This window comes from Battus philenor, unplaced genomic scaffold (assembly GCF_028537555.1).
Source record: "Battus philenor isolate CCGP_79_NKW_IND1 unplaced genomic scaffold, ilBatPhil1.0.hap1 SCAF_14, whole genome shotgun sequence".
NCBI lineage: Eukaryota > Metazoa > Arthropoda > Insecta > Lepidoptera > Papilionidae > Battus > Battus philenor.
Window position 1 is genome coordinate 4,837,843 of NW_027181676.1, and position 20,116 is coordinate 4,857,958.

Here is a 20,116-nt window from a genome sequence, read left to right on the forward strand (position 1 = left end):
ATTTATACTATCATTAAATTTACATTTGTGGCTGTTACTAAAATGATCTGAAGATATATATTTTTGTTAAAAATATTATATATGTTTAATAATATATATTTATTATAAAAGCACATTAAAAGATGGCAGTAATGTATTGTTTAAAATTAGGTCAAGATTCTAGTTTTTATTAAATCGTGGACCACCACCGTTCCCTGCAACACAATTCGTTCCATTGTTTGTACTTTACAAAACAATGGGAGCCTATTCATTCATGGAATGCGTTGAAATAAGTATATTCTCGGTGCATTTTTATTTAAATTAAGCGAAAAAGAAGTTTTTATCAAAAGTTAATTTCACACTATTTTGTTGTCAAAGTTTCAAAATATTAAAACGGATAAACACTGCTCGAAATACAAAAGTAAAAAGAATGCGACCTATTTGTGAATGTGTTAAAAATAAACAGTTATTTATATTACAATACAGATTCAATAACATCAAAAACTAAACCGATTTTTGAATAAACACTGTTCGCAAAAAACATTTTTTTAATAATTTTGTATAAACATTTGTTGGTTAATGGACAATTTCTGTTGTTTTTTTTAGATGACTTCCGCTGAGGGATCGGCGAGTTATATCACATATCTTCCAAGAAGAGACTCGTGTTGTAGTAAACTAATACAAACTCTGCATGAATTTATTTTTAGTTATTATAACTTATTGTATTTCTTTTGTTAAGAGTACAAAAATGAATTAATTAAAAACGACTCTAATTATTCAGTAAGGTTTTATTTGGAAATAAAACCTTAGTTTCTAACTGACAGTTATATTACATAAAAACAGTGCCACTTAGATTCATTAAATTATTATTGAGATTATTTAAATGAGTAGTAATTTATTTGTATTACACTGTGATTTTAAAAAAAAAACTTTCGTGATCTCTACTATATGACAGCATGGAAAGATCAAAGCATATAAGATTCATATTCACAAAATGTTTATGTAATGAGGACGAGCTTGTGGAGGTCATGCTGTATAATGTAAGTGATGCTCACTTTGCATTGCATCCCTTTTACGATTTTAAACGTAACATGAAGTTTCATTTAGAAATAAGTCATTTTTTCAACATTTCAGTATATACTAATATACGTATTGTCGGAACGTGTACACATTACATTTTATCAATATTTATCTATAATTTTTAAAAATCACCGTTTATGAAATATGTGGGATTTAGTGAAATAAGAAATATAATGTTTTTATTAAAAAAAAAACTAGATTATTAATATTTTGAGTTTTTATGGAAATGTGATATCATTATTTTTTTTTTGTAAACTACGTTCGATAATGACTAAACATTTTATTTTGATAATGTTTAATGAATATTACTTTGATGATTGTTTACACAGTTATTAAAGGGCTTTTTTGATTAAAAAACGTTTTTAAAAAATGTTCATCATTTTATTTTTATAGTGTATAAATAACGACATATTACAGATATTAATTTAGTATGATCACTTGTTCTCGCTATTTACAATATTCATATGCTACAGCAGTCTTTAAAATTTTTAATATGAAATCTATTCACAGGATAACGAACAGGCAATAATAGTTTCTCTTAATTAAAATTTTGGTATAGCACTTAAAAATAGTAATTACAATATTTACAGCGAGCTAATATTAACATCTACATATTTACATTGTGACTGGAAGTCGGACAGAACTGTCCGTCTAGACTAGGTAAGCTTGTACGGCATTGCTCGTATCCACGAGTGGCGGGGGCGGCGGCCATTGTCGTTCTCGTTCCCGCCGCCTTCCGGGAGCCATGCCGTGCTCCAATGAGGAATAATCAGAGTCAATAGATGAGTAAATATGATCCGAGATAGGCCTGCCATCAAGACCGTAAGCTACCGCGGCCTGGCTCTGCCTAATGGCTGACGGAGACTGCCGTACCTCCGTACAATATTCTGGCGGAGCACTTGCCCCCTGTCCCGGGATCCCTAGAACGGGCGATTTGTCAGGATAAGTCATTGTGCGATCCCCGCTTGGGACTGAAGAGTCTAATGTATACGTATTGATATTTTTTCTATAATTTCGACTCCGTGTGTCATGATTTTGATTAGATGCATCCGGCATCATGTATCTAAGCCTTTCCCAGAAACGGTTTTGGCCCCATTGTAGTCTCGATCCCGTTTTAAGGTAGGGTCGTAAATCTGGATCGCGCAAAGCGTCCGCTACCACCGAACATTCTTCTATTAGCACCAACTTATAAATGCACCCTTTTAGTGCTTCGTGTAACCCCTGTCGGAATTCGTAGCGGGACCATTCTGTTTGCATAAAATTTCTCGTTAAAACGAGTATTATCCGCTTTGATGCTTCTGCGGCTTCGACAACTGGAGGAGCACATTGTATGTACTGCTGATTTTCATCGGAATGATGCTGAAGTATGTCTCGCTCGCCATGGTTCTTTATTATATCTCTGTAATGTAAACAGAGATGGTATGATGGATGGCCAGTCTCTAATTTGGTTGCCAACGATTGCACAACAAATTCTTCATCTTTCGGGCTATACCAGACGTAGGCGTCATACAACTTTTCATTTTCCTCAAAGGCTCCCGCGAAAGAGAATACTCTTATGCCGCAATTAGTGTAAAGCCAAACTCTGAGTGAATCTCTGAATAGAAATAATACGACCAGCGCTAGTAAAATTAACATAAAGCCCATAAGAGTGGACACCATCATGGGAACGTAGTTCGAAACCAACATGTTTCCGATAACTGAGTTATCTGCATAATAATCACTGCAGGCGGTGCCGTTTAAATTAAGCTCTTTTTTCTGTGGCGGCTTTGCGTCCCCATTCCAACACCACACGTCAGTTATGTCAACGATTTTCTGGGCATTTTCTGCCAAATACGCAGTGAGTTCTTGTAAATACCGACATTTGCAAGACCATAGATTGTTACCGAGAGATAACGCCTTTAAATTAGGATTGTTATTGAAACTCCAAACACCAAAATCTACTAATCGATTGCCCTCGAGGCGTAAAATTTCTAAAGATCTTAAAGAAATAAAAGATATGTTAGCGATATGACTAATCAAGTTATTCTGCAAAAACAGTTGTTTCAAATTACTGAGTTGATGGAATTCATATCCTTTTAATTCTTTTAATTTATTGCTCCCTAGGTGAAGAATTTCTAGTGAATTAAGGCCCGCAAAGGTTCTGTTTTGGATATTATCGAGGTTGCTATTATTTACATATAAAGACCTCATTTTTTGACGACCAATAAATACATGATTTTGTAATTCTTTTATGTTATTGCCATCTAAAAATACCTCTGTCGCGTCCATCGGTATTTTGCTTGGTATTTCTACGGACGATTGTCCAGAACAGTCAACAACATTAGTGTTCCATAACGGATCATGATAACAGGTACAGTTGTGAGGACAAGTCATTTCGCAATCGCACGCATCGTAGTCACAGCAATGGCAAATAGCAAAACAATGAGTCTCATACTCACATAAAAAGTCCGACGTCTTAAGATTAGTTAAGGGCACGTGCGTTCCACTACGAGTGTTTGTCATTTTACATAAAACATTTTCCAAATCCATCACACGTGGGTACTGCCTCATAGCAGTCATGTTGTTAATTATCGGTAACCACTCCATTGTACAGTCACATTGAAAAGGGTTGCCGCCTATATAAAACTCTGGCAACGTTTTATTTCCTGGCACCGGCGACAACCTTAAGCTATTTAACTCTAAGTTAACAATTTCATTTGCATACATATCTACACGCGTTAAATTCTTCTTATCGAAAAACGTATTAACATGGATATTATTTAAATAGTTATTATTTATAAACAACAATTCTACACTATTAGGAATGGCCATTGGACCTATATCTACTATACGATTATGACTAACATCTAGAGTCTTTATATGAATTTCATCTTGAAGTTTGTAATAATTGCCCAAGTGTTCTATAAAGTTACCGTGAACGTCCAACCACTTTAAATTACTAGGCACAAACGCATAATCAAACCACACTAGATGATTTTCAGACAGGTTGAGCCACAGAAGGCTAGCCAGCGTTGAGAATACACCGTTGATGTCCGAAAGGAAGTTTCCGTCCAATCTTATAGCTTCAAGTTGTCCATTTCGACTAAAAGTACCTCTTTCGATTGACTGAATTTTGTTTTTTGCAATATTCAAAACTTGCAAACTCGGCAAATCCCAAAACATTCCCACACTCAAATTTCCGATTTGGTTGTCAATCAATCTCAGTCCTGTTAATTGATTTAAGTTTTTAAAGGAGCCATTTCTAAAGTCTGATATTTGATTTTCACCGAGGTCGAGAGTTTTCAAAAAAGGAAGCTCCCATAATGCATCGGGTATCTCCATTAGTTGATTAGAGCTTAAATCCAGTTCTTTCAAGTCAGAGCAGTTTTTAAAAGCTTTTCGATCAATATTCACAAGTAAGTTGTTATTCAGGGTCAATTTGCTCAAGACAAATAAACCGTTAAATAAGTTCTCATCGATAGTGTGAAGTCGATTTTCTGCTAAATTTAGCGTGTGAAGATTATACAGGGGCAAAAAAGCATTTTCTTCAATGTATCCAACAGAATTATTCTTTAAATTCAAAATTTGTAAAACGAATAAATCTTTGAATGTTTTGCCGTCGATTCTTGTAAGAGCGTTGTTTGATAAATTCAAAATTATTAATCGAATCAGTCCTTTAAAAGTTCCATCGTCGATATGATTACTTGTTAGCTGATTACTCGATAAATCTAAAACGATCAATTGTTCTAAATGATGAAATAATCCTCTTGCTATTTCAAATAATGAATTTTCATTAAGATAAATTTCTCGCAATTCTTTTGCGTTTGAAAATAGTCCATCCGGTAAAGTGTGTAGACGGTTATGTGATATGTTTAAAACTCTTAAAGAGGTTAAACCATTAAAAGCTTCGTTAGATATGTCACTAATATTATTATACTGCAGATACAAATGTTGCAAACTCCGTAATTTAAGTAACTCAGACTCTTCCGGTAGAGTTTTAATTTCATTGTGACTCAAGTCTAAAGTGATAAGACCCGAACCACAGCCTTGACCAAAACCAATTTGGCCAACTGTTCTAATTCTGTTACTTGTTAAATTTAATATATTCAGATTCTCCAGGGAACAGAATACGCCGGAAGGAACGAACTTGATGTTATTTTGAGCAAGATCCAACGACTGTAGTTCCGATAATCCATTGAACGCGTTCAAAGATATCTCCATGTTCTTAGTAGGACTCCATTCAGAGTTTTTGGAACGTATTTTTAGCCTCTTAAGTTTGCTTATATCTTGGAAAGTATAATCTGGCAAATGCAGCAACTTGCAATTAATAATTGATAATTCGCTGAGAAACTCGACCGAACTAAAATAGTGAGCTCTGAGCGAACTTTCGAAAAGTAGTAAGTGATTACATTCTACTGATAAAATATTTGTGTCGGAATAAACTGAAGTTATACTGCTCCCGTCGCCGTCTAGAGTCCGTAGTTTACACAATACGTTGCCGCCTGTACCCCGAACGCACTTGTCCGAGCCATAAGGAGAGACAGTCCATCCAGCGTGCAGGAGCGCACAGAGTACTGCCGTTATAGCATACATTATCACAGATTTTTCATTTCACTAAATAATATTTCATAAACACTCCCTGTGGGTCGATATCACCATTTCCGAAACAAAGTATGTAATATGCTCAAGTGTTGAAGAAAAATTCCCTAACATTTCACTACACTTGTGTCCAATGTCACAATATTATCAAAGTCCTTTGAAATTTTACTGTCTTCAAGTTTAGCACGTCGGCTTCCGAAACAACACTTTCTATAACTTTTGGTATCTATTAAATATTTACTGCGTGCGATAAACACTAGCGCGGGTTTTGACACAACCTCCCCGCAGCTCGATTGCGTTGTGACTGTCGAGCATAGCGCTTAGCTCGTGGAAGTGGCAATGGGTCGCGCAACTTGCTCGCCCCTCCACCCGCACCCCGCATAAGCTCTGCGACGTGTTTGGACTAAGCAGTCAGACCCATCTAGTGAAGAATAGCATACTAAAATTAATATTGTCGATTAATATATCGTGGTATGAAAAGTTTCTTCGAACAAGAAACGAAACTGAAAGTATATAAAAATGACAAAGCTTTTCTGATAGTAGTGGCTGGACGATAAAGGTTGTCATAAAAATAGGTTCGCCTGTTCTCCGTATTTTTTATTAATTAGTCTAATTAAAATTGTTTCCCAAAGTTTATTTATGTTGAACTTTTTCCTTATAATATTACGCTGTCGATGCTTAAAAATGATTTACATGTTTTATTAAATATATGGTATTGTGACATAATTATTTTTTATTAGACAATTTAATAAATTGTAATACAATTTTATTTCTGATATATTACAGTATATAATGTTTCACTGGCTGCCAGTTTACATATAAGATCATATTATTTTTTATGTTATATAAAAACAAATCAAAAGCTTATATTATTTAATTTGAGTTCATGTGTAACTTATAAAACACATAGTTGTAATAATAAATGTTTTTTATATTTGATTATGATTGAATGCATTATGTTGATGATACTTAAAAAAAAAACATTAATTTTATCTCCTTTGCACGTACAGATACAAAACTGGTAGTGTACCAATCGAAATATAAAGACATTGAACTAAAATAGTGCTCAACATATAAAAATTGAATTCAATAATATAAAAACTATCAAAAACAGAATAACAAAGACAATGCATCGTACAGCTAAATACACAAAAAATTTAAAAATACTCGCAGTCAAAAAATAAAATTAAAATAAACACAGTAATTAAATAACAATTTAGATTATAAAAACAAGATATAAATCAAACGTAACCAAAAGTTTACATAATTATTATTTTCTGTGTACTTAAAATTTTTAAAATACTTTACAGTTGATTGTAACTTTGCTGCTCCACCACAGATGGCGCTGAATGGTAGAGCAAGTATCGAAAGAAAAGTTAATAACAATACAAAAGTTAAATGAAGTTTTCCTAGTGAAACGCATAATTATATAGGAAGCCGGTGTAGTAAACAAAAAGAAACAAAGCCTTTAATACAAAGTAAAGTCAAGGAGCTTTTCTTTTAATATTTAATTAGACGTTTATGGGGTTTGATACTCTCATCGTAAGGCGATAGACGTAACTTTATTACTGAATTATGTAGGTACGTAGAGCGCTTATATTAGGGGATTTCTACAGATTCCTTCAGAGCGAACGACCCATTTACATAAATCACTTCTATACGCTCATAAAAGCACTCTCGAATTTAACTGACACCGTGCTTAACGTCTAACTTTCCTGCGAAATAAAATTTCAAATTTCGCTCAAATGTTTCATTGCAGTATAAAGGCTTGTGTCGACTTGTTCTCGTTTCTTTCTTATTATATATTCTTCGCTAAACACAACAGTATTTTTCATAGACTATTACTAATTTTATGTAACCAAATGAATTTAAGAAACATTGTTATGACCTCTTGCGCTGCCCGGATCCAGCGATTTCCTGCGACCTTAAGTATGCGACGATCCACTTTGTGGGGGATCTATCCACAATGTGTCGAACAGCTCATAGTTGCAACTCGAGAACCTTTCGTCATCAACGGTCGTCGGAGGCTGCAAGTGATGTGCCTATTGCCACTTTTGACGTGCAATTCTTCAAGTTACGTCGGTGAACTTGGTTATTTAGAATGCAAGTATAAATCCATGCTACTTGGAAGTAACTACACCACTGTAAAAAGAAAAAATACAGAGTTCGCATCAAAAAAATTTCACTATTTCGGCTTGCATAACATTTCCCGCTTTAGTGGAAGCTTATTTTATAGTAGTTTTTGAAACTATTATTTATGTATAAGCACTTGTTTATTGATTTTCGAAACATATACTATGTTTAGAAAGGAAACGAGTCGAAAATAAAACATCACACTATATACATTTCAAACTGTATGCACACCTAATTATGATATATATTTATCCAATAAACATTATTTGATGACGATTTGACTAGATTGAGACGCGGCGTGGGTAGGCCTCTCACTATGAGGACCGTCCATATACTTAGGGTTGCAGTAAGTACTGGATGCAGGGAACACAAGACCTGTCATCGTGGGATTCTTTGGGAGAGGCCTACATACCTTGCAGTGGGCATCTATCGGCTGATGTAATGATAATAATATCTGTTTAAATATTCTCTTACAAATTATAGATATTTGTTCATTATTGTTTTGTTTTCTGCTTACTTTAATATTTGTAAAGTCTCACTGTGAATCCGTCCTAATATCAACAGTCGAAATCTGTGACGATACCCAGCGGGAGAAAAATGGAAAAGCCGTGTCTGTGACACGGTATGTCGTAGACGCGTATTACAGCGATGTATATAACTTGTATTATATTCCCAACTTCCAATATTGATAGCCATTTATTTATTTATTTTATTTTTAAAGAACAAGTGTATATTCAATTTTAAAATGTAACAGTTAAATAACAATCACCTTAATAAAATTTCCACTATTGAAAATATCTTTTTACACAAAAGTAAAAAATTATATAAAATCTGAAAATTTAACTAACGATAGAGATCAGAGATTACACATAATCAAAAGAAATAATTAATAGAATCCGTGTAAAACAACTCAAAATTTATATACCAACAGTGTGCTTTTCAGAATCCGTAATTTTTGTTTTTAATAAAAATAATTGTTGATAATCCATATTTTTCCCTTAATTTGTAGTAATTTGAAATATTGCAGACAATATTTATTAATTAATAATAAAATTTAAAAACTTTTTAATAATAAATATGAAACGTTTCATTAATTTATTCTAAGTCTGTGAACTAAAAATAATGACTTGAGAATATTATCTAAATTTCGCGTGAAGTACGATAAAAGATTTCTAGTAATTGCTAAACGAAACTCGTTAAAGATTTGCAGGTATTTTTTGTAGCGATAAACTTTGCATTTGGGGCCAGATGAGTCATCAAAACAAACACCTCGACTATTGTTAGGGAGGCATTACGTCAGAACAATTGTATACCCGACAATTGCTTATGCAGGAACAGATAAGCCGTCTTTAACTAAAGGTTTAGGCGTAAAACCGGACGCGTTCATTTATGTAAAGAAAGTATTTTGTTTTCGGAAAAATGTTATCTTTATGATCTGCAAAAAAAGAAACAAATTTAAGAATTACTCGTTGTCGTAGGTGATCCAACGCTGAATGAAATGACATAGGCCAACTTCGTAGATTTCCAACAGTGGGTAGTGGGGCTTCTGCCGGAGATTCTTGGCACCTTCTGTCCCATCGTTAACAAAGTTACCAGGAGTTGTGGGCCTTATCTTTTTATCCACCATGTTCTGGAGATGCTGCTGTCCATGGTCTTTGAATATTTTGCCTGAGCCAGCTCTTACCGTAACTGCAGGAAAAGAAGGGAACTATTCTATCCGCCGTTACGTATCTGCTCATCTAATCCTTTATCTATGTCAACTGGCATGAAAGTGTGACGCAAAATATCAGGAAATTATTCTATCTCGCAGAAATCATTTTATGTTGAAAGTGGAATATATTTGTAATACAGATGAAGAAGTATCGAGTAAACAAAACTTGTACTTGTCTACTCAAGGTTATTCGACAAACTACAATTCCCCCGGGCCCGCCCGTAACGTGTTGAAGTCGTTATATAATCGCAATAAGAACTCGACAATGCAAATGCTGGATCATTATTCAGATACGTCAAGTCTGTAGCGTTTATTAAAAAATATTAAGGGAGATTTCAAGTAATATTTAAAATAGATTTTGTTCATTATCTTTAATTATATGTAATACTGGGTACTCCAGGCATATTATTTTATAGCCTCTCATTATCAATTTTTTTATAATTAAAAAGGTGATATTTGTTTTGCCATTCGAAACACAATTTTTTAATTTACTTTGTAGTTCGAATGGACTCCGTGGTCTCTCAAAAAATTTTTTTTTTAATTTTTTATTATTTTAATAATGACGTTCTTAATAATGACATTTAATTAATATATGTTATTATTATTGGATATGCATTATTTTTAACAGCTGCGATCACGCCTTTTGACGATGAACTTTTGACAATACGAAGTCAAGTTAAGCAAATATAGTTATTAATAAAATATCTACCTGATTACAAATGAAAATTAATATTAAAACTTGAACACAATATCCATAATTATATATGTATATATATATTATTATGTATATCACAAAAAATAAAAACAAACAATATAGGATTTTCTTGTTTACGATAAGGCAAAAGAAATATTCATTGATTAAGACAGTAGATTTAATCCATTGTTAATCTCCTATGTGATTCTCTTCTATATGACAATAGTTATTAATGCCGTAGTAGTGTCTAGAGAGCCTCAAAAAAGGTGAACCTTTGGTAGGTTTATCCTTCAACATTAAAGAAATCTTCGACAGACGTGTAGCTATATCTATTATCTTTATCATCATCATCATTATTTTAGCCGCACTACTCCTTCAGCTGGGTTTAGGACCTTCCTTCAGGTGGTTTAACGCGGCCTGAATCCAACTTCTACCAACGGCCACAACAAGACCGTCTGTTTACCTTGCGGGACCTCCTTCGCTGCACTCGACAGTTCGTTGTCTCTATATTGTTACGGAAAATGAAAAAGTTTAAACTTTTAATAACTTTTCTAAAACCTTGTGCAATTTCTTTAAGTTTTATCTCCTTACTGTCCTAAGGCGATTTGCCGTAAGGTGCTTTTAAATACCAAGTTAAGAATTTTTGCTTTTTATAATATCATCGTATAAATATTTATGTTGTATATATATTAACGATTAAATATTCTGTTAAGTATATAACTAGAGTTCCACAGTTATAAAATTTTAATGAAAAAAAATGTTTAAATTTAATATTATATGCATTTCAATAAACAAATCAGTTTTGTATTTATTTTTATATATCTGTTTAAATAGTCTATACACAAGAAAAAAAATGTATAATGTCATATTTACGCAATACAGTCGTCTACAATACCTATTTTACATTGTATTAAACCCCAAGGATTCCCCATCCGTATCTTTAGGCTGAAGGTTTCCGGTTTCGTTTCCTTCCATTCCCCGACAATGCATAGCTCGTACCACAATAGGGAACGTTTCAAGTTAGTATAACTTACTTAACAATATAGCAAAGCAATTTATTTTAAAATTTTTGGCTTCAAATTTATACATGTTAATATCGTTTTATTTGAAAGTTTATCTGTTAGGCGAATCAAAACAATTACAAATAAGCAATACTAGATTTATAGCTTACACTATAACGTAACATATTAAATAAACGTTTTGACATGTTTAATTTGAGATTTAGCCATGATCGTAAAGTCCGTATTCGAATATACAAAAAGATTTATCTGTTTTTATTTATTAATATCATTGAATGCGTGAAGTTTAAATTTACTTGTAAATGTGTAGTTAAAGTTGTAGTAAAACGTACAACTGCTATCACTGAATGATTTTAATGCGTGTAAAATAGCGATTGCTTTATCTGTTCGCTCCAAATGATAAATTAAATTTTTACCAGCAGACTTCATTAAAAATAATGCTTGCAACATATTTTCCAGTGAAAGCGTAACTTTATGGTTTTGTATTTTCAACGTTATCTTCTTACAAATTCACAGTTCTTTTAATCATTTCATATTGAGATTTCAATTGCTTTCGTAAACTTTTTAGGTAAAATCTAAATGAATTTTTCCTGCAAAGTCACGGACAAAATGACGGTCGTATGTGACATATAATTTTTCATACGGTCTCACCTAGAAATGTGACAAACTTTATAAGTACTTTATACATTATGTTTTTATGAATAATTTATCAAGGCTATCAATTCCGTGGAGACGCTTTGCAGCAGATTATTTTCTTAGAAATATCAAAACAAGTAGGTCGTGTTATTTATTACTAGAGGTATCAGGATTCAAATATCAATTACGGTACCTTTTTTTCAATATGGTTATTTCATTAATAATTTTTAATGTAATAATAATGATGCACTTTTATTATAAAATAATAGTACGTCACCAATTTACAATAACTAGCCGCCTATTCAAGTTCATGTACAGATGTCACAATTTTTTAATTCAAAAAAAATTCTTATAATTTTTGGTTCTAATGATAATATTTATCAACAACTCACTTTTGTATTTTTGAATCGTAAACTATTACAATAATTTAATTATATAAAAAAAATCGATTTCTTATATAATATTTAAATAAAAAGACGGGGAAAAGTTTTTTCGTAAATTTATGTTCTAGAATCTATTTGACTGTACTATCTCTATTTGGCTGGTTTTGATGACACATAAAAATACACATTTTAGAAAAAGCAACAAGTTATTAAAATAATATTTGGTGTCATTTTTCATTTTTTTTTATTTCGTTTATAATTAATATATCTTATGAACCAATTCAATAAATTTTAATTTTTTTTGTTGAAACTATATCATAATCCGCAAAGAAATTCTTTGGTGTTTATGAATCCCCTAGCCTTTTCCATCCGGAAATTTTCATGTCGAATTTCACTTCGTTCTGGTAGCTTAGTTACCAATTAAATGAAACCACATATACCGTTAATATTTGTTTGTACTTTCATAGGCGTATCGTTGGTGTTTGACCGATAAGGTCGAAAGATTCTCGAGTGGCGAACGCGAATGAAATTTGTAAGATGCCGAGAGCGCAAGACGTCCGGTCTCGTGGCGACCTTTGTGGAGGCCTAAGCTTTGTAGTGGGCGTCTATGGGCTAAAAGAAGAAAAGTAACGCAGAAGTAACTTAATGTGTTTATTTGTGTAAAGTTTGTATGTGTGTGTTTTAAGTGCGTAATAAGCTGCAAAGAATTTTCTGTCATTATTCCTCACAAGCCGTCTTTGAACTAACTACTAGACTAGCTAAAAGAACTTTTCACTATTGTTTAATATATATATTAGGTTACCATACATGTAATATATCCAACGAGGAACAATTAAAACTTTATTGAAAGTTTTATGTAATCTAATTCACTAAACATTCCTGTAACCTAATGCCTACAATGTGATTTTAAAGTCTGATTTATTACTACTTTTAAGCCTAACAACCACACGCGAACTTTTGCTTTATCTTTGAAACAACACTTAAAAGTCTTAAGCCGATTAGGATTTTCGTTTATTATTGCAGAGCTATTTTTTATAAGTTTCCAAATTTACATTTTAATTATTTTACTTGAAAAATGAACTCGGTGTATGCTAATTCTTATAGTTTGTTTCTTATAACAAGAGGGATAGTAAAATAAAGTTTAATTAATAAAGATTAAAGTGTCGCACTTTAGCACCCTTGTGAATAATTAGCTCGACGATTGTACAATCACATGGTACGTGCATTTTTTACCACCGACAGCCCCAAGGCAGGGCGAGATGCGAAGAGGAAAACAAAGAAACTCGATTTGGAACCCTTCCCGGCCCGTAGGGAGCGTATTAAATTTGCATTAGACGAAATTGAAATACGCCCTTCGATGAGCTGTTACGGTGGAAGACTAATAATACCGTCAATTCGCATCGGGTAGAATCCTCAAAGTCACGGCGAGACTATTTGATTAATTTAATCATTTTTACATCCCTCCTTGGCACGGAGGAGGTATTTGTCAGTTTTATTGTTACAGCCGACGTAATTTAGCTATTAAAGTAACAAAGAGCTTTTTTATGTTGATAGCAAAATGTATGAAGTTGTAGCTAGGCATTTTTAAAGTCGAGTGAAGGATATTCAACGATTTCAAAGGTCTATAGATGTACATTCAAGACCTAATTTATATAAAAAGAGCTTTAGGCTATATGTCGCTTTGAGGCCCCTTCCGTCTTACATTATTGTGATATTACATGTTGTTATTAGTTGAACCAAATTAATTGATTATAGAATATTTCGCGTTGAAAGCATAAATGAGACTCGAAATTTAAGTCTTGGTCATTGTGTTTTATATTCACTATTTTTTTTTTTGGTAAATGTAATTTTAACATTTCTAATATTTTGAATCTTAAGCCAGTTATACAACAAAATGATTCCTCTCTGGATATGTTATACATTTAATTTTAGAAAGTTTTAGAGACGTATTCGTCTCCACTTTTTGAATGTATTTTTTAAATTACTGAACTGTAACGAGTCTGAATTTGCTTTTAAATTAAATCTTAGCCGTTTTTACTATTATTAGACCAACTTTCAGGCATGTTTGCACTTTCATTGATACTATCTGCCAATGCGTTTCTTCCTAAGATTTATATTTATGTATAATTATAAATAAAATACGCTTTGAAATGTGACGCTGCCGAAAGACCAGGCAGACCACACATGCCGTGCCGGTCTCATCTTCTGCTACAGCCAGATTTTGGCCTACTTCTGCCACATAGCTCGGAAAAGAGAACAAGAGGCCGATCACTAACCCGATGGGCGGATTCTGTGTGGGAAGTGATGGGTCTCATAATATCGAAAACACTCAAAAAATCAAGACCTAAGGAGGCTGTACGTCTAATATGTTACCGAGGCTTTCCAGAGGGCAACCTCCATTAATGAAGATATACGGCTAAGAAGAAGAAATTTTATTTTTATTTACACCTTCGAACGTTACATTGCACTTTGTATAAAGTAATAACACTGTGCTTATACTATCTGATTAATTTATAAATTAAATATAATCTGAGGGGCTACAGATGTTACTCATTTTCATAAACTAAAAATTTGATTGCTATGCAAAGTCGTCCAATGAATAATTTTGGTATATATATAATTTACCCGTTTCTGCATTCTCACACACGTAAATGTGAAGAATTACCGCTAGCAGCACCGATTTTGAAAATCATATGCCAGATGCTCTATCATTAAAGTGACCTTATGTCCACAGAAGAATTTTCTTAGCACTATAATCGTAAATTGAAATGAGCCACGAACATCCAAAGTACAATCTAATGAAACTATAAAGAACTGATCCAGCTCTTCACGGGGCACGGGGGATTCTCTGAGTACCTTCATAAGAAAGAGGATCCTTCGTGCTTGTGAACCGGGCGTGCACTAAAACGTGATCAACCTGGTAGCCGAATGCCACCACGCATTTAGAGGGCTCCGAATCGACACCGAGTACCGGTTGGGGAAAAAGATTGAGGTGGCGACCATCGCCTCCATCATGATAGAAGAAGGAAAATATAAATATTGGTGGCAAAAACTGTGGTAAATAAAAATAAATGAGTCAAACAGGCAAGTAAATATGAGAACTAGAATTAATTATATTAGAAAAAGTGAAAATATAAGAAATAACAATACCTTAATCGTAATAAATTAAAGAACTGTGATATACACAATAATAACTGTGATTTATGTATAAGAGGGAAATACAAATAAAGTCTGTGGTATTAAAAATAGTAATTAGACCTAGCTGATTGAGAACGGATGAACAGAACGGAACAGCACAAGAAAGGAATAGAACGAATTATGTGATGAAAGAGACAGATAGATAGATTTTGTGAGGAATGGAAGAGGAGAGTAAAATAATAAATGAAAGTGAAAAACTTTTTTATCAAAAATAAAATCTCTGTTCCCACATAAATAGGGGTGGAACGAGACATCCCCGAAAACGAAGGACTAAAAAAACCATAGAGAACCATACCTTGGAGCCCGCCAGGTTTGTTGTGAATACGCGCTGAGCTAAGTATAAACTTTTAACAACTATGTAATCAAAGAGAAAAAAGTCAGCGAAGTAATTAATTTTTATATCAATCGTAAAAGCTCTCTAAACGTTCGAAGAGTACTTTAAAATTTTTTTTTAATTTCGAACTAGAGAAAAACTTAAACCTCTTAACAATAATGAACGTTAATAATACACTGAAAGTTTTAAGCTAAAATTATCTTAATCAGCACTAAATCAAAAAGAAGGCAATAAACGAGATTTTTGCTAAGAACTTAAAAACATTAAATAATATAAAATTCAATGTTCCAGCTAAGACACTTGATATTATTTAAACCTAAACTACGAAACATCTTTACTGTCATAATTGCTTTAATGATAATTATTATAAGTAACTATTTAAGTTCACCTTGGTGTATATTAATACATTTATTTCTATAATAATCTATCGACTACAGTTCTAAAAAATTTTAAATATTAATAAGATAAGGTTTATTCCAATTTCCTTTCATTCTTACTTCAATCTCGTTCTTTATTTTCATAGAAAAATTATTTTTATAATTATACCGAAACCACTGTACCGTGCCTTAGGTATGTACGCGGCGAAATACACGGGGGAAGGGGGTGAATACCGGCCGCTCCTTTTCGTCACTCCGCCGTCAACGCTCGCTTGACATGCTATTTTTTCTACAGCGCGATACTGCAGTTTGTATTACTTGAGTTTTCATGTACTGTTTGTAATTATACATACATTCTCACCGGGTTTGAATTGATAGATCGCTATGAGCACTTAAACTAAACTTAGTAACACTAAGATTAAACTTAACTTACTTACAGTAACTGTGGCCGAGGGCTCGCAATTATCAAAAAAAGTAATTCTTCGTCCGTTGTCCACTATGAAATTTAATATTATCGAACCGAAATGGTTATTTTGTAAAACACGTTCCGGACTATACTGCAATATATAATATTAGTTATAGAAACTCTATCTATAATAAAGTTACACGAAAACTAATCCAGCGGTGTTACATCGCATGATCGAGAAGACAAATTGACAGTTGAATTTCGAATTTCGAAATTATACAACCGGAATATTTGGTAATTTACATTCATTGTTTTGGTAGGCGTGTACGTAGCACCGTTCTATTGAAACCATACATCTATTATTGAAGTGTGTTTGAAAATAAGGTTTTAATTAGAAATCTTTACATGTTTTATTTAGGTAAGTTGAACCATACAACAATACACAAATTAGTTTTAGGGGTTAAAAAAACTAAATTTATATATATTTTTTTTACCGAATGTTAAATAAAACACCTTTAGTAATATAATATTTAATGGTGATGTTTTAAACTATATACACTTTTCTCATGCGGTCAGGCCCAGTGTTGCAACTCACGCCGTTAGGAAGATAAAACTTTACTCAGATATTGATACTGCTAGGATAGTGTATTTTAGTTACCACAGCATTATGTCCTATGGATTGTTGGTTTAGAAGTAGAGTGCGGATATTGAAAATATATTTGTTTTGTAGAGAGAGCCATCCGTGCTATTTACGGCTTACGCGAATCTCCTTGAGAAAGCGGTTTAAAAAGGTCAATATTCTTACAGTGGCCTCACAATATATCAATGATTATATTTTGTACAATTACAACAATTACAATACATTCAACAAAATGGGGACGTTCATAGTGTAAGTGTAGTCCACAAGGCACCGTGAAAAAATGCCTGTATTAAAGTTTTGACAAAAAAAAGTCTCTAATTCACTTATAATAAACGGAATAGGATTTTTTTAATAAATGCCATAAACCATTGTTAGACCACGATTTATAAAATTTATGTCGTACGTATGTCGAAAATTTTTTATAGTTCAATAAACGAATATTAAAATGACGAGAATCCTTGACAGTGATGTCGCCTAATTATTTTGTCTTTATTTAGGCTATATCTGATATAGTGTATATACATAAATCTCTATTGTTTGTTAAAAGATATATTGCTGAGGAGATGTTCCTGCTTCTTCTATGCAACTATAATATATTGCAACGCAGAGTCAAAAACTAAATAGATAAAAAATAATAATTCCATTCCATTTCCAATTTCGTCTAAATGAATTTTTGATTTTATATTATCTTCATCATACTGTGTGATTATCTAGTGTTTCAACACTGGCCTGTAAGAATTAGATCTGCAATTATTTTTTAAGAACAAGATCCACTATAGGTTACTTGCATTAATGCAGCAAATACTTTTCGCATGTCAATTTTTTTCATTCATATAATATGACATATCATAAGCGCCCAGTATGATTGAAACTAGAATCAGATTGAGCTCCCCTATATCCTTCGATTTAAATTTCCGGAGGCACAAAATACTTAAAAAGAGTCTTTTTGTGGTCACTTTAACAATATCTTTAATATAATAGTAATGTAATTCGATTTCATGTTATGTTATCGCTGGAAAATTTTTTGCAATGTGACAAGATTTTTTATTAGCCTATATTTTATAAACTTCTTGAATTTATCACATAATAATTCAGAGATATTATATGGAAGGTATCGTGTATTACAACAAAAGAGGCAATAACTTTATGAAGTCTATCAACTGGCAAATAAACTTGAATTATATCAATAGTGAAGATCAAGGAAACGCAAAAGTTTTTTTGATGTCTAGTCCGGGATCTTTTCCAATGGTCTTCTTTTGACAACTGAAATCTTACAACAAACAATATGAAAGACGGTTTAGATATTAGCAAACAATGTGAATAGTGTCTATGTATTGGACTAAAATCTGGCTTCTAGAGGAAAAATATAAAACTATTTTATTGATTACGAAGTATGGTATAAATTAATGCAAAACATTCTTAGCAGCCCTCATTGGAGGAACAGGCAATATAGTCAAGATCGCGGGGAGTTCCTGGATGCAAGCAGCGTAAGAGCGGTCATTGAAGCGATCGGTGGAACAGTCCTATGCCTTGTAGTGGACTGACATAACGATGATGACGATATTGTCTCTTATATTGATTATTCCTCAATGCAAGGAATCGTTGATATTATTATGTATTTAATGAAATCAGGCGTTACCTTGCGGAAGTCCATTCTAAGTAAGAAAGGGACCAATATTTAGCCACTTCCGTACATGCAGTGGTAGTCGTGCAACAAAGTTGGCCTTGGCCAAACTGTGTTTGGCACTAATCGGTGTAATATAACTCCTGAAGATGCTCCATGGAGGGATGAAACACGTGTTGAGTGATTTGACGGTGGTAGTTGTGTAATTCGCATTGTTTGCCGCATACGCTTTTATCAGCGGACTGGCGGGCGGTGCACTTTGTTGCACGACTACCACTGCATGTGCGGAGTCTAAATATTGGCCCCTTCTTACTTATTATGTATTGTTTTAGTTCTCAAGGATTTTAATTTATACATGTACAAAGACGACTCACCTATATTTAACAGTTACTTTTTATTGTTTCCTGTAGTAAGGTGGCACAAGTAATTTGTAAGAATCAAGACTCGTGACACTACTCCGAGTCACGTCCAGAGCACGCGTATCGCACTATCGCTACATCACGACTCGAAATAGCTTATCAACCGAGTACTTTTTAAACTTTTTATTCAGCTAATTAAATGTACGTGCCATTAATCAGCTTATGATGCTCTTAATTTATTTTTTTTAAAAAGTATTCTAGTCATTTTATATTGTACGTGCCATGAAGACTCTTTACTAGCAGAACGAAAAAAAAGATAACCTTTTATTATTTTAAATGAGATCCCTTACTATTAAGAGCTAAAATAATTACGTAATACTTTATCTAACTTGAAGCCTCTTACAAATTGCTTTACTCGTGTTTCAATTATATTAGTAATTTTCTCTACATTTTACAAGGAATAAAATATAAGTTCGTTTTCGTTATATTAGAGAAAAAGCTTTCTGTAACTTGATAACGCTAATCGTTAAACCGAATGATATAATACGTTTATAAATAGTCTTTATTTTATATAGTTGTAGTAAGTCCGTTATATATATGAGAGGGTTATATCTCAATCATTTTATATCTGAAATGATGATAATGAAGGCTTTTATGCAAGAAAGAAGGTGAGTAAAATGCGCTTTTGTCCAATAGACTAAGGCTAAAAGCAATAGTTAAAATTGACGAACACATCAGTAACATGTAAAGGCTACAAAAGTTTACAAACAAAGTGGGTATTTTTATACAATATACAAGTGTAACATTACATTTTGTTTTGATTTTTTTATTTTATTTTTCTTCTTTTCAGCCGATAGACGCAATGATGACCGGTCTTGCACTTACCGTATCCAGCGACTTCCTATTGCCTTAACTATATAGTCGGTCCACTTCGTCGGCACCCTACCCACGCTGCGTCTACCGGC

At 32.9% G+C, this 20,116-nt stretch overlaps 1 protein-coding gene across 1 annotated transcript; it reads right to left on the reverse strand.

Annotated features, from left to right (window-relative positions):
- Positions 1-1,418: 1,418 nt before the first annotated feature.
- On the reverse strand, positions 1,419-5,926 carry LOC137918445 (toll-like receptor 7). The gene has a single exon (XM_068761251.1). It carries the CDS (start codon positions 5,629-5,631, stop codon positions 1,711-1,713), a length of 3,921 nt encoding a protein of 1,306 aa, XP_068617352.1. The 5' UTR covers positions 5,632-5,926; the 3' UTR covers positions 1,419-1,710.
- Positions 5,927-20,116: the final 14,190 nt, after the last annotated feature.

What these genes read in the sequence shown, in the direction of transcription:
- LOC137918445 (XM_068761251.1), bottom strand. Translation starts at nt 5,631, where the DNA reads ATGTATGCTATAACGGCAGTACTCTGTGCGCTCCTGCACGCTGGATGG.